Source organism: Littorina saxatilis, linkage group LG12, assembly GCF_037325665.1.
Source record: "Littorina saxatilis isolate snail1 linkage group LG12, US_GU_Lsax_2.0, whole genome shotgun sequence".
NCBI lineage: Eukaryota > Metazoa > Mollusca > Gastropoda > Littorinimorpha > Littorinidae > Littorina > Littorina saxatilis.
The window spans coordinates 77910998-77925727 of record NC_090256.1 but is presented as its reverse complement, the minus strand read 5'-3'; the positions used below and the strand labels follow the sequence as shown (position 1 = coordinate 77925727).

At 42.1% G+C, this 14730-nt stretch overlaps 1 protein-coding gene across 6 annotated transcripts in view; it reads right to left on the bottom strand.

The window, feature by feature from the left end:
* The window catches only part of LOC138982837 (SMC5-SMC6 complex localization factor protein 2-like), a 62339-nt gene extending 47609 nt beyond the window's left edge, over positions 1 to 14730 (bottom strand). For 3 of the 6 annotated variants that reach the window (XR_011460988.1, XR_011460989.1, XM_070356198.1), the window contains exons 1-2: positions 14472 to 14730; positions 10487 to 10536 (exon numbers count right to left, since the gene is read on the bottom strand). Coding sequence is in view for 3 of the 6 variants with exons in the window: in XM_070356198.1 (XP_070212299.1) it covers positions 10487 to 10536; positions 14472 to 14518 (97 nt within the window). In the remaining 3 variants the exon portion in view is untranslated. Of the gene's footprint in view, positions 1 to 9738; positions 9753 to 10486; positions 10537 to 14471 lie in introns of all 6 variants that reach the window. The other 3 variants (XM_070356200.1, XM_070356199.1, XM_070356201.1) reach the window with 3 other exon arrangements.

Sequence of the window (14730 nt, the reverse complement as noted above, 5' to 3'; positions counted from 1 at the left end):
CAAAAAGCTCCTTCCTTTCAATGATTCATGTTTTTTTGTTTTTTTTAAACAAAAAAATTGTTTCCTACACTTGAATTTTAGCCACAAGAAGAAACAGCTCACGCAATGCATCATATCAGGCAGTGAGTACAATGTCAGAAAGTCATAAAACTAAAACACAATTCTTCTGTTATCAGGGTGATATCAGAAATCTAACGCCCACAGATTTCATTTACTCTATGCACTGTTCAACCCTGATACTATCCTAACAACTGTCGTGACTTTATGTTAATGAAAGCTTACTGAAAACTGATTTTAGGCAACACATTTTGACGAAAGGTACAGTACAGCTTTATGTGCAGATGTCTCATAAGCTCAATAAAAGCATTATCATGTCATCATTGAGTGCTAACTCTTTTCACAAAAAGATCAACCACCAATGACAGGCACTAGAGTCCTGAATACAAATGTAGTACAATAATATTAGCAAATCTTACTACAAAGTAGTTCTAAGCAAGAATGGTAACTGCTAACACTAACAGCAGTGACATTCTCGCGATATGCGCCATAACACTAGTCCTAAAACTAAATATGGGATACGTCCAATCATGTTGAAACAAGACACCGACAAAGGAATTATCAGTCACCATTACAGAATGGTTGGTACAAATGCTGCACAAACAGCACAAAAACATATCCAAAGCCACCACCTACAGACGTTTTTGTGAAAATGACCCATACCTTCTGGTAACTTTTGCTGATAGGCACCGAACGTGTCCGTTTTGGAAGCAACTGTGCAAATGACGACCTGGCTTCCTTGTTTGACGGATTCCTCTGTACTTGCATTGGAAGCTTCAGCAAGCCCTTCATCTTGGTCGGCTGAATCCCTCTCCATCGGGACTTGCTCAAATACGTTGGGATCCTCGTCATCCAGTTCCAGTGTTATGAAGTCCAGTTCCAATCCTGAACTCTGAGACTCCGCATTTAATTGTGCAGCACAGGAGCTGTGCACAGAATCACTGGTGATAGCGCCAGCTGTTGTTTGTGTGTTGATGTCACGTTCGTGTCCCACTAAGCCTGTGACGTGACCCAACGCATTCAGCCTTTGCTTCATCAACTCCGAATCATCGAAGCTGTCTTTCTGGTATGACAATCCTTCCATCCCAGACTCATGGTTTGACATGGGCGGTGGCAAACCCGGGGATGTCACTGGCGCTTTAGCAAGTTGCACTGATTCATTCACATAGCTATCATCAACTGAACACAACTCCAACTGTTTACTGAGAGCACAGGCTTCAGAAATGTCAGTTAATTCGCTGTTCTTGGCAAGGAGCTTAGTGTCTTCAGTTTCTTGTTGTTGTGAAGAGTGGGATATTTGACTGTCATTCTGACTGTCGTCGCTGTCAACTTCATCAGGACAAAATGATTTGTGTGCACGAACATCAGCATTTTCCATTCTATCCAATACAACAGATGTGCTGTTTGATGATGGTGTTTGTGTGCAGCTGTCTGCAGCCTCAGCTGTTAAGTTGACCAAACTTGCAGGTTCAAAGGAGGGAGTGGTTGTCGATGAACGCAGTGCTTCATAACGCGCTGCATCTTCAGGAGGCAAAATCATGGTCTCACTGTCTACAGAAGTTGAATTCCCAGGTAAAGGCTTCGAGGCAGCTGAACAGGTGGAGGCATCAGGAGAACTGGTGCTTTGTGGTGAGGCGGTTCTAGCAGGCAGTAAAGACTCAGAGCTGACAGACAGCGATGACAGAATGCTGACAGGCATTGGATAATGAGAGCTTACGGACCTGGTGGATGCCGACTGATCAGGGCTGACACATAGTGCTGACTGTGAGACATCAGATGACAGATGTTCAGAGCTGGTGGGTGAAGACTGTTGAGAGGCGTTCACTTGTGACTTACAGCTACCAGATGGTGATGGCTGAGAGTAATCGATAGGCAACAAAGGCTGAGACGTAACAGATATTGACGCTCTAGAGACGTCTGATGAGCCACAGCTAGACGAAGGAATTGGGCGAGAACCAACAGATGCTGGATTAGTGCTACCTGATGATGAATCACAACCAACAGAGTGAGAAGGCTGAACAGCGACAGATGCAGATGGCCTACTACTGACAGACAGTGAATTACAACTGACAGATGATGATGACACAGTACGTGTGGATGCTGGTGGTTTAGACCTCACTGATGATGAACCACAAATAGAAGATAGTGAGGGCTCAGCAGTGACAGATGATGATGGTTTGCAGCCGACTGAGGATGATTCAGAGCTTACTGATTGTGAGAGCAGAGTAGCGGAAGAAGTTGTCGATGGCTTAGAGTTAAAACTAACTGATGGTGTAGACTTAGTTGTGACAGATGTTACCAGTTTAGTGCCAACTAAAGATGAACCAAAAGTAGCTGTAACAGATGATGATCCTTGAGTGGTGATCAGTGGTGATGCTGACAGTTTAGAGCTGACAGATGGAGAACCAAGAGTAACCGATTGTGATTGCTGTGTACTGTCAGATGCGGATGGCAAAGAGCCCACTGACAATGAATCACAACTTACAGATGCTGACTGCTGAGTAGCAGCAGATGTTGATGGTTTAGAGCTGACAGATGATGAAGACTGAGAAGTGAGAGCTAGTGACTCGCTGGCTGCCACAGATGATGAAGACTGAGAAGTGAGAGCTAGTGACTCACTGGCTGCCACAGATGATGAAGATCTGCCTGTGTTTGACAAATTCCTTCCCTTTTCCTTCCCCTCCAAATCCTCAGACTTGGACCTGTGTCTTTGTGAACTGCTTGCAGATTTTCTTCTAACGGCATACACGGCTGGTTTAGATTTGTTTACTAATTCCAGAATCAGAGGTGATGATGAAGGGAGAGCACTGTCAGTGTCAGATAAAGAACGATTGCCTTTCCCAGATGGAGGCTTAGACTTGGGAGAGGCAGAGGTGACGGATGATGAAGATCTGCCTGTGTTTGACAAATTCCTTCCCTTTTCCTTCCCCTCCAAATCCTCAGACTTGGACCTGTGTCTTTGTGAACTGCTTGCAGATTTTCTTCTGACGGCATACACGGCTGGTTTAGATTTGTTTACTAATTCCAGAATCAGAGGTGATGATGAAGGGAGAGCACTGTCAGTGTCAGATAAAGAACGATTGCCTTTCCCAGATGGAGGCTTAGACTTGGAAGAGGCAGAGGTGACGGATGATGAAGATCTGCCTGTGTTTGACAAATTCCTTCCCTTTTCCTTCCCCTCCAAATCCTCAGACTTGGACCTGTGTCTTTGTGAACTGCTTGCAGATTTTCTTCTAACGGCATACACGGCTGGTTTTGATTTGTTTACTAATTCCAGAATCAGAGGTGATGATGAAGGGAGAGCACTGTCAGTGTCAGATAAAGAACGATTGCCTTTCCCAGATGGAGGCTTAGACTTGGAAGAGGCAGAGGTGACGGATGATGAAGATCTGCCTGTGTTTGACAAATTCCTTCCCTTTTCCTTCCCCTCCAAATCCTCAGACTTGGACCTGTGTCTTTGTGAACCGCTTGCAGATTTTCTTCTGACGGCATACACGGCTGGTTTAGATTTGTTTACTAATTCCAGAATCAGAGGTGATGATGAAGGGAGAGCACTGTCAGTGTCAGATAAAGAACGATTGCCTTTCCCAGATGGAGGCTTAGACTTGGAAGGGGCAGAGGTGACGGATGATGATGAAGATCTGCCTGTGTTTGACAAATTCCTTCTCTTTTCCTTCCCCTCCAAATCCTCAGACTTGGACCTGTGTCTTTGTGGACTGCTTCTAACAGCATACATGGCTGGTTTAGATTTGTTTACTAATTCCAGAATCAGAGGTGGGATTTTGCCTTCAGGTTTGCTTACTAATCCTGGAATCAGAGGTGGAATTGTACTTATATCTACATTTCTCAGTCTGTACGGCAACTTTTGTGAAGGTTGCCTGTCTGAATTTCTAGCATATGTAGATGTGCTTCCTTGTGGCTCTCTGCTGCTACTCCAAGATCTGTGTTCCTCACTCCTTCCGCGCCGAACTTGTTCTCTTCCACTGAGAGCCAAGGCAAGGGACTGACCGTGCACCAGATCTTCAAATGGGTCATAAGAAATGGGTTCACGCTCTCGTCTGCCATCACGCAAATGTCTTTCTAGTTCTAGGTCTTCAAGCAATTGTCTGTCAATGCCATCAAGCTCAGCTCTTTCAGGGCCTTCCTGCCTTGATCTTTCATCATGCCAAGCTATGCCTCGATCTTCACGCCTTGGGCGGTCATCATGCCAAGCTCTGCCTCGATCTTCACGCCTTGGGCGGTCATCATGCCGAGCTCTGCCTCGATCTTCACGCCTTGAGATGTCATCATGCCAAGCTCTGCCTCGATCTTCACGCCTTGGGCGGTCATCTTGCCAAGCTCTGCCTCGATCTTCACGCCTTGGCCGGTCATCTTGCCAAGCTCTGCCTCGATCTTCACGCCTTGGACTGTCATCATGCCAAGCTCTGCCTTGATCTTCATGCCTTGGACTGTCATCATGCCAAGCTCTGCCTTGATCTTCATGCCTTGGACTGTCATCATGCCAAGCTCTGCCTCGATCTTCACGCCTTGGACTGTCATCATGCCAAGCTCTGCCTCGATCTTCACGCCTTGGACTGTCATCTTGCCAAGCTCTGCCTCGATCTTCACGCCTTGGGCGGTCATCTTGCCAAGCTCTGCCTCGATCTTCACGCCTTGGGCGGTCATCATGGCAAGCTCTGCCTCGATCTTCACGCCTTGGGCGGTCATCATGGCAAGCTCTGCCTCGATCTTCACGCCTAGGACTGTCATCTTGCCAAGCTCTGCCTCGATCTTCACGCCTTGGGCGGTCATCATGCCAAGCTCTGCCTTGATCTTCATGCCTTGGACTGTCACCATGCCAAGCTCTGCCTTGATCTTCAAGCCTTGGACGCCAAGCTCTGCCTCGATCTTCATGCCTTGGACTGTCACCATGCCAAGCTCTGCCTTGATCTTCATGCCTTGGACTGTCACCACGCCAAGCTCTGCCTCGATCTTCACGCCTTGGACTGTCACCACACCAAGCTCTGCCTCGATCTTCACGCCTTGGCCTGTCACCACGCCAAGCTCTGCCTCGATCTTCATTAATCAACCCAATATGCCTGGCTCTTTCCATGTCTTCTAGTCTATCACCAAGCTGAACTCTTTCGTGGTCCACACGCACGGGTCTGCCACGATGCAAAGCACTTTCTCTGTCTCCACTGGGTGGATAAGGCATAGGTCCATAGGGTGGATATGGCATAGGTCTATCAATATGGTACGGCATAGGTCTATCAGGTGGAAACGGCACAAGTCCATCAGGTGGATAAGACAAAAGTTCATCTGGTGGATATGGCATAGGTCCATCTGGTGGATATGGCATAGGTCCATCTGGTGGATATGGCATATTTCCATCTGGTGGATATGGCATAGGTCCATCTGGTGGATATGGCATAGGTCCATCTGGTGGATATGGCATAGGTCCATCAGGTGGATTCTGCATAAGTTCATCGGGTGGATAAGGCATAAGTCCATCTGGTGGATATGGCATAGGTCCATCAGGTGGATTCGGCAAAAGATCCCACCGTTCCATTTCTTCATCTTCGATCTGATCTGCATGTACCTGCCGACCCTCTTGGGGATACCGGGGTGAGCGCCTGTAACAGTGATCTCTAACCCAACTAGATTCAGCCGCTGATCTTGTCCTGCTTTGACGCAAATTACCATTTTGGTTGAACCTGCCCATCCTCAAGGCCTTTGCTTTTTCTTCAACAGTCAAATACCCTGAGCAAGCAAAGTTTTTCAAAGCAAAAAGCACCTTATTTGCTGTAGACCAACCTGTCCACTTTCAGAAAACAAGGACATTTTCCAGCAGAATGCAAACACATTCCAAAAGAAAAACTCTGCCTAGTGCTTTGGATGATCTAATGTCTTTTTATCCCACGTTAAAGTGCAACTGCCCTTTTTTCTCTGTCAGCGTAAAGTTGTGTGAATGTGGACTTGTATTGAAGTCCCGCCCTGAAAACATACAGTAAGCAGCACTAATTGGAAGCCATTAAGCACACAGCCTGATATATGTTCAGGAAGGTAAAGCACTACGTATTTAAATTTAAATTAAATATGGGAAAAAGTTAGATTTGGGTGTATTATTGGAAACTGAGCTGAACATTAGGAATAAATTCATGTTATGATTATTTTTATTTATTTATTTAAACATATTAGTTTACTGATAAAGTTTGTTGATTTAAAAATGTACACATTTGACTGAGAAAAGAAAAGACACATGAAGAAGGTTTGCTCTAAGCCACACACACACACACACACACACACACACACACACACACACACACACACACACACACACAAGGCAAACAATAATTGTAGTAGCAAACCTGCATGCAACTGAGGTTAAAAAAACAAAAAAAACAAAAAACAGAAAAAAAAGTAAAGCACTACGTAACATCAATGTGAATAATATATTTCACTAGATGATTACCGGCTTCGCCGGGAAGAAGTAGAGCCGAATACCAGGCTGCGCCTGGGACCCGGCTTTTCCGGGTGTACGCCGGTGCACAAAGGAAAGGAGATAAACGCGCAAAACACTGGAGACCTTCTAAAAATAGTAACGTGCAGTGACCTTCTAAAAATAGTAACGTAGTAACGGGAATATGGATTGACGCCACACGGAGGAAGGGAGATAATCGCGACTGAAAGCACTGGAGAAGATAAGGAAGAGTTACTGGTAGTGGATCCCGACAACAACAAACAAGAAGAGCAAACGCTCGATCGAGTCACTTTCGCAGTTCTGAATATTATATGAGGCATCAGATGGACAGGAAGAAATTGCTATTCACAACACAATACAGATGTAAATAATTTGATGTAAAGAATAATCCTATAAAGTTTGAATCAAATCCGATGAATAGTTTCAGAGATATGATATTTCAATTTTTTTCCTTCAAGACATACCTGTGACCTTGAAAAAGGTCAAAGGTCACCAAAGCAGACGTCAAAGTGTAGAGGTCACTGGGAGTCACGTTCACATAAAATTTGAGCCCGGTCACTTTTATAGTTTCCGAGAAAAGCCCAACGTTAAGTTGTGTGTTGCCGAACAGAAAAGGCTAGTTATCTCCCTTGTTTTTCTGATAACGTTCGTAAAAGGCTACAGATGTAAATACTTTGATGTAAAGAATAATCCTACAAAGTTTCAATCACATCCGATGAACTTTGTCAAAGATATAAAATGTCTAATTTTTCCTTTGACGCTGACCTGTGACCTTGAAAAAGGTCAAAGGTCAACGAAACCATCGTTAAAGTGTAGAGGTCATTGGAGGTCACGACTAAACAAAATATGAGCCGGATCGCTTTGATAGTTTCCGAGAAAAGTCCAACGTTAAGGTGGTGTCTACGGACGGCCGGCCGGCCGGACGGCCGGCCAAATGGCCGGCCGGACAGACTAACACTGACCGATTACATAGTCACTTTTTCTCAAGTGACTCAAAAACCAAAAACAAAATCGGTTCAGCGCGCACAGCGCTGCGCGCTGAGAGCACGTGTTGAAATATCTCATCGATGAGGTTGTGTCCGGGGTGTAGCTGAATACGGTGTCCAAATTTGAAAAAGATCTACCGAGAACCTTGGCCGTGCATCGCGAACAGACAGACAGACACTAGTCGTATATATATATATATATATATAGATTCTTTGCATGCCTCCCTGAATTATCATTAATGAAATTGTCATGGTATTTCTTTATTTCAAGTGAGTGTATGTCGAATCAGTCATTTAGTTTATTTTTTGAGCAGCATGACTTAGGCAGCAAGTAAAGTTTGTTTGTAAATGTATATATCTTTATTCACATTTTTATTTTCCCCAATTGTGGTAACCTATACTTTTTTTAACATCTTTTTTTTTTTAAATCAGTTTGTTTTGTCAATCTACACTTGTTTGTTCACTCTTAGTCTTAACTACAACTGTACAAGTGTGAAGTGACCTGCGAATGCCATTAATATGTCAATTTCAATAAGTACTACAGGTCAGGTAATTTAAAGAAATTAATGTAAAAAGAAACAACAGGCAGCGGGCCGGGGGAATTGTCCATTTATCTTTTTAAAGGGGCTTTGTTTGAAGCAGCAATATTTTTTCACATACAGCTGACCCCGCCCCCCCCCCCCCCCCCCCCCCCCCCCATCTTAACACACCCACCCCATTTGCGGTGTTTTCACATTAAAAACAACAACAAAACATAAATTTTTAGTTCGCGTGAACACAGCAAAAGACCAAACTTGTTCCAGTTGAGTTAATGAGCTGCAAATTTACCAAAGTAGTTTCTGCTCAAAGTAACAGTACCGACTCCATCAATGGAAGTGATTCATGGGTCCATTTTTGTTATATATATACTTTAGGTCACAATGTTTGGCGTGTGTTTGAATTTAGCGCCTTTCTTTTGTAAGTGCCACGAAAGAGGGATTAAAGCGAACTGCCTTGGGTTAATGTTGATATTGACACCAATTTCTTACAGTTTTAAAACTAGTCTAGAAATTAGACAATTTGTGTTGTATCCGTTTCAATCGATTTAACTGTAGCTGTAATACGAGTCAGTTGCAAAACAAAAGGTCGGTCGTTTCAGATCAAGTCCTCCATGAACAATACCCCTTAAAGTTAAAATCTCTGACTATTCTAATTTCTAGCAAGTTGCTCCAATGAGATTTTTGTTTCAAATAAACAAATTATTAAGCAGTTACCTATATAACATCAGTGTTAGCATGTGCTGTCAAATACCTGGCACTACGAACAACATTCAAAGCTCCCATACCGTAAATGTGTAAGTGTAACTACTTTTTCTGTGCGTTGTTAAAAAAGCTTCACAACATAGAATTACAATTAAAAAGCGAAAACAGTTAAACAATTGCAGCAGCACAACACATTACAAGTCGCTGCTTCATTCTGAAAAAAATAAATGACTCAGCACAGAAAATCAGTAACATGAACAACATTTTCTTCTGAGCATACCAAATGTCCACATGGAACTGGAAGCCACAATGTAATTATTACAAAAGCGTAAGTGGTAAAAAGCTGGGGAGCTATTACAGTGGAACCCCTCTTTCAAGACCCCCAGTTTAAGACTCCCTCCTTTTTAAGACCTTGTTTTTTCAGACTTTCTGTTCATAACGTCTGTAAAATTACCCCCATTTTAAGACGCCCTCCTTTTTAAGACCTTGTTTTTTCAGACTTTCTGTTCATAACGTCTGTAAAATTCCATTTTAAGACTCGATTTTCTCAGATGTTTGGATCTTAAAAGGGGGGTTCCACTGTATATTGAGTATTAGTATGCACTAGATTTGAAGCAAATATCTTTTTTTTTTAAATTTATGTCAAAATAGACTGAACAGCTCCCTAACTCTTTCTCTAACTCTTTTACAAGTCAAATCAAATAAATGTAATTAAATCAGACCATCTCCAATGCATAGTTTAAATCATTATGAATAACAATTAACAATAGAACTAAAATCAGTACACAATGTACATCATATCCCACCAAGTACATATTGACAACGTAGTGACATTTATCTTTGTTATTAAAAATCCCAAAATGCATGTGCAACAAGTTAAGTCAGTGATTTGGCTCAGGTGTTACTCAACTCCATGTAGTTGAAAACAAACCGAACATGCAAACAACAAAAATGGCGCAACGTGCATTACGCCATTAGTAAAGAAAGCACTTACCGTTACCCCTCAATCTTCACACAGCAGAAAAGAGGACAAAAAGGTGATTTATCTAAGTAAGACAGTAATAATCTTCCCCCAAATCTTCCCCCAAAAAGTGTTCATTTTTTAAATTAAAATGTTGTTAAGATGCCAAAATGCTGAAGGAGTTACATCCGAGTAGAAACGTTGCGCAGCAGCCTCCTTATCCTACTTCTAGCCATGCTCAATGCAATGGTAATAAACAAAGCAAAGAGAATACAAACATGTCAGACACGGCTCATTAATTTAATAATTTTAATGGGGCAGACATCTGGGAGGACTCAAGAAACCAAAGCTGAAAACATGAAAGGATAGAACTCGATGAAATGTACTACACGGCTGCAGCAAGCTGGCTTGATTGATTTGTTTTTTTGTTTGCTCAACGCCCAGCCGACCACGAAGGGCCATATCAGGGCGGTGCTGCTTTGACATATAACATGCGCCACACACAAGACAGAAGTCGCAGCACAGGCTTCATGTCTCACCCAGTCACATTATTCTGACACCGGACCAACCAGTCCTAGCACTAACCCCATAATGCCAGACGCCAGGCGGAGCAGCCACTAGATTGCCAATTTTAAAGTCTTAGGTATGACCCGGCCAGTGTTCGAACCCACGACCTCCCGATCACGGGGCTTACCACTAGGCCAACCGGCACGGTTGGCTTGATTGATGCACTATACAACAACAAAAAAGGTCAAATTGCACCTGATAACAATTTACATACCATCTCGGTTTCTCTTCAGAACTCTGTGCTTTCCTGTCCTTGTTGAATGACTGAAACAGAAAACACCAGTGCAACAGGTGAACTGGTTAAACAAATAATACTTGTCAGCATGTCAATCAGAGCCATCACTGCCCACCTCTCCTATTTGAGGAAAACAGACCCAAACAGTTGGGTAAGTGACTGTGTGTACGTGTGTACACGTCACTGTGAGTCATTGACAATTTGAATGTGCTGATGAAACATCGGAAAGTGAAACTTAAAATACATTCCCCCTGTGAGTGTGAGTTTTTTTCCCCCGCAGTCTACAGTGTGGGCAAAGATCTGTGCTGGCACTTCTACAAAATATTTTAAACAAAAGCGGACACATCAGTAACCAGGTTAGATTTGTCTTTTTCAATATTTCGGCAGATAAACTGCCTTAGTATACAGCTCTATTTGTATAAATGTATAGTGTTGTTTTTGCCCTCGGTTTTCCATCACTGACGTATGTTTTTTTCCACCAGATGTTCTTATTACACCTGGTCGGTTGACCATCAGACAGTTTTAAAAGGTCTTTTTCCTGTAGGTCTTCTGAATAAATATTTTATGTTCTAAGCGGTCGAAGTTTCCATCTCTTTGGCAGTAGGTTCCATGGTTTGTATGTGTTTGTGGGTGTCTGTCTTGGTGAACATGTGCACATGAGACAGTGACTTTGGCCTTTATAATATTCCATCTCATCCGAAGCAGTCGGTGCTACCATAAATCAAAGCGAACCAATTTCGAACTACATGTATAAACACATTTCCTGTCCAGAGAGATAACAATTTGTGACATTTTGGTTTTTTTTGTAGTCAGGACATTTTAAGTTTAACACATGTTGTCAAATTTAATCCAGGTCCAACTGTCTTTTGAGTTTGGAACTACACTCTATAGTCTATCCATGTGATCCTACTCTGTTTTCTCACTTCCAATTCCATTGGATTTGTCACAATGTCACTGTCAGTGTTATGCCATAGACTGATAGAGTCCATTCATGATGTCATACACACAATACATTGACAACATAGTAGTAATAAGTAGTAGCACTAGCAGTTGAAACTGGTGTGGTCTCCTACATTGAAGTTTTTCTAAAGTAGAAAACAAAAAATTGTCTGATGACATTGACAAGGCACCAATTTTTTTTTCGGGTTATATAAATAATATAAATTTTTTAATTAAAATTTAAATGGTTTTTTATTTCATTTTTTTCAGTAAACAGGCACGTGACTTTTTATTCTGTGAAAATTGTGCAATAAAGTAATAAACCGAGGTACAAAATGCTGAGTACTAGAAAACATACAAAAACCAAAGAAACATATCACTGAATCAGCTACAGATTAAATCAAATTAACAGAGAAGAGACTTATCTACTAATTTAGCTAACTGTGCTGTATCATATATCATATATGTGACACTGACAGTACTACTACAGACTGTAGTACTAAACTACAAATACTGAGTTTTTCTTTTATTAGTTCTGTAGGAACTGGCTAAAACTAAAGACTAGTATTTAGTACTAGTACAGTAGTAGTAAGAGTAAGACTGAGCCTAAGCCTTGCGGCCTGTATTTACAAAACATTGCGTCTATGAATACGATCTTATCTCATGAGCAAATGTTGAATTGTGTGTACACATCTCTATTTTTTCACAATCACAAACAGAAAGTCAAAGCTGGTTAGTGTATAGATCTCATAGTATACATGTGTGTAAAAGTAGCCGGGTTACATTCAATTACTTGCAGCTATAGGGAGGACTTTGTTTATCTCACACAAACTTAATACTGACTATTCCCCTCCCATCCGAAGGGTCAAGTGCTGCTGGTCGAACTTTGGATCATGTATTTCCCCCTTGGATTTTAATTAGTGATGAGAAATGGTAGTTTGACTTTGAAATTAGTTTCAAGGCAAAATATTAAATTTCTTATTCAAGGGACATAACCACTCAGTGTGTTTTCAAATAAATTGAATTTGGGGTCAAATCAATCGAATTGCATCACTCATCTGCTTCGGTTGCAAGATCTTGATATGCTTTTCTCCTTCAAGATAACTGTACCGCTTGAAATTAGAGAATCTGGCCAGAAGGAGCTACACTGGAGACCAAGCTCTGGGGAACGTCAGAAGACCTGAAAGCGACGTTCCAGTTCACGACAGCAGCGGAACTACGACCCTAGACACAACCGTCGAACGCAGAAGAAGAAGAAGAAGAAGAAATTAGAGAGAAACATTCAGTCTACAGTTAATTTTGGCTGACGCCTGGCTGAAGTCCTCCCAATAGCTGCATGTCATTCCAGGGGTCGACACTAACTTATTTGGCCTGGGGCCACACTGGCCCCAGAGATGGAAATTGCCCAGGGCGGAAAACAAAAATCTGGGGCTCACTCTCAGTATTCACGTGCGGCAATAGTCTACATTGTTTGTTTTTCTTCATCGTACACATTCTTTCATTGTTTCAACCATTTGACATTGAAATTACGACAGCGCTTCGCGCTTTTGGCTGCATCGGTCTCCTTTTTTCGTTTCTCTCCACCCTGTTCTTCATCTTCATTTCCATGGTTTTTTTACACCAGGGATATGTTGCCACATTTTGCGTTTGGCATTTGAAGGCGATACTTATCTCTCACGCTAAAGAGCGCAATCTGGGAGTTATTTCCCTTGCGGCATTGTCCTTCAACGATTTCAATGTTTTTTTTTCTTGACTGCGGCATTGATCGTAACGCAAATTTCAGTGACGACTGTGACTGGCGATTTTTAGTGATTGGCTCTGGCATTAGAATTTTCGGTTTGTCATTTTTGGAATTTATCCTGGGGCGGAGTGGGCCCCAAGCTTCGGCAATGTTTGGGGCGGAACACAAAACTCTGGGGCGTTCCGCCCCCCGCCCCCACTAGTGTCGAACCCTGCATTCAATTTCACATGCAGCTATTGGGAGGACGTCAGCCAGGCGTCAGCCAAAATTAACTTCAGACAATGTTTCTCCGCCAATTTCAAGTGGTACAAATAATTAGAGGGAGAAAAGCATGTCAAGATCTTGCAATTAAAGCAGATTTGTGATGAAATTCGATAGATTTTACCCCCAAATTCGATTTATTCGAAAACGCACCAAGTGGTTATGTCCCTTGAATAAGAAAAGAACGATTTTGCTTTGAAGCTAATTTCGGTTAGGCCACAAAAAAAATAGGTGTGGTTACGGTAACATAGCCCAAAAAAATAGGGTAGGAAGGTAGGCAATCACTTTTTTTTTATTTTTTTACTTTTTTTCTAATGTGTACAAATTAAACCTACTTGACAGGGAAATAAGTGTGCGACTCGGGCGCTTTCGCTTTCATTGCGTTTTCTGCACTCGTTTTCTTGGTTGGTTTTTTTGGTTTTTTTGACAAATGTAATAAAAAGTTATAGGGTCGGCCCGTAAAAATAGGGTAGGTCGGGTTACCGTAACCACACCTATTTTTTTTTAGGCCTTAGGTACGTCCTAATTTCAAAGTCAAAATACCATTTTTCGTCACAAATTAGACTCCAAGAGTGGAATAGATGGTCTAAAGTTCAATCAGCAGCACTTTGGAGGGGAGGGGAATAGTAATGAGTTTATGTGAGATAAACAAAGCCGGCTGACGTCCTCCCTGTACTTAGTGTACTAGCTGCATGTTTCAATTTCAACGCAAACATTAAATTTCATTTGTTGGATCTATGTGAAACATCTTCTGACGGATCAACTCTTTTTTGTATAAAAATTGCACGGCAACGATTACTAACTTTACTTAATCTGCACTCTATCATTTATTAACAGCTGCTTGTAACGCAAATTTTGCTTTTTATGTGTTCGCTGAAACATCCGGAAGTTCACTCCGTTCTGTGCAGCGCACAACTTTCATTTTTCTGCCGCTGTTTATACAGCAGCCGTAGAACCCGTACATAGTAATTCGGTACGATAAAGGAAGCAGAAGACTCAGTACAAAGTACACATTTTCTGTACCTTCGAGCCTGAGGTGAGCTCCTTCTAAACCTTTGTGTCTTCGCCATTTTATTCTCTCACGCCATTTTCCGCCATGCTCAAACGTGAGTTACTGGCCCTTGCAAATTGTCTTTTTACCGTATAAATGTACTGACTTACTAATGAACTGTTAACAAACCGATATGGCTATTTGGGACCAACGCAAGTCTCCATGTCAGTTGAAATTATTTACATTTAGGTCAACAATAATAACGCGACTCAGTAAAATGAACAATATTCT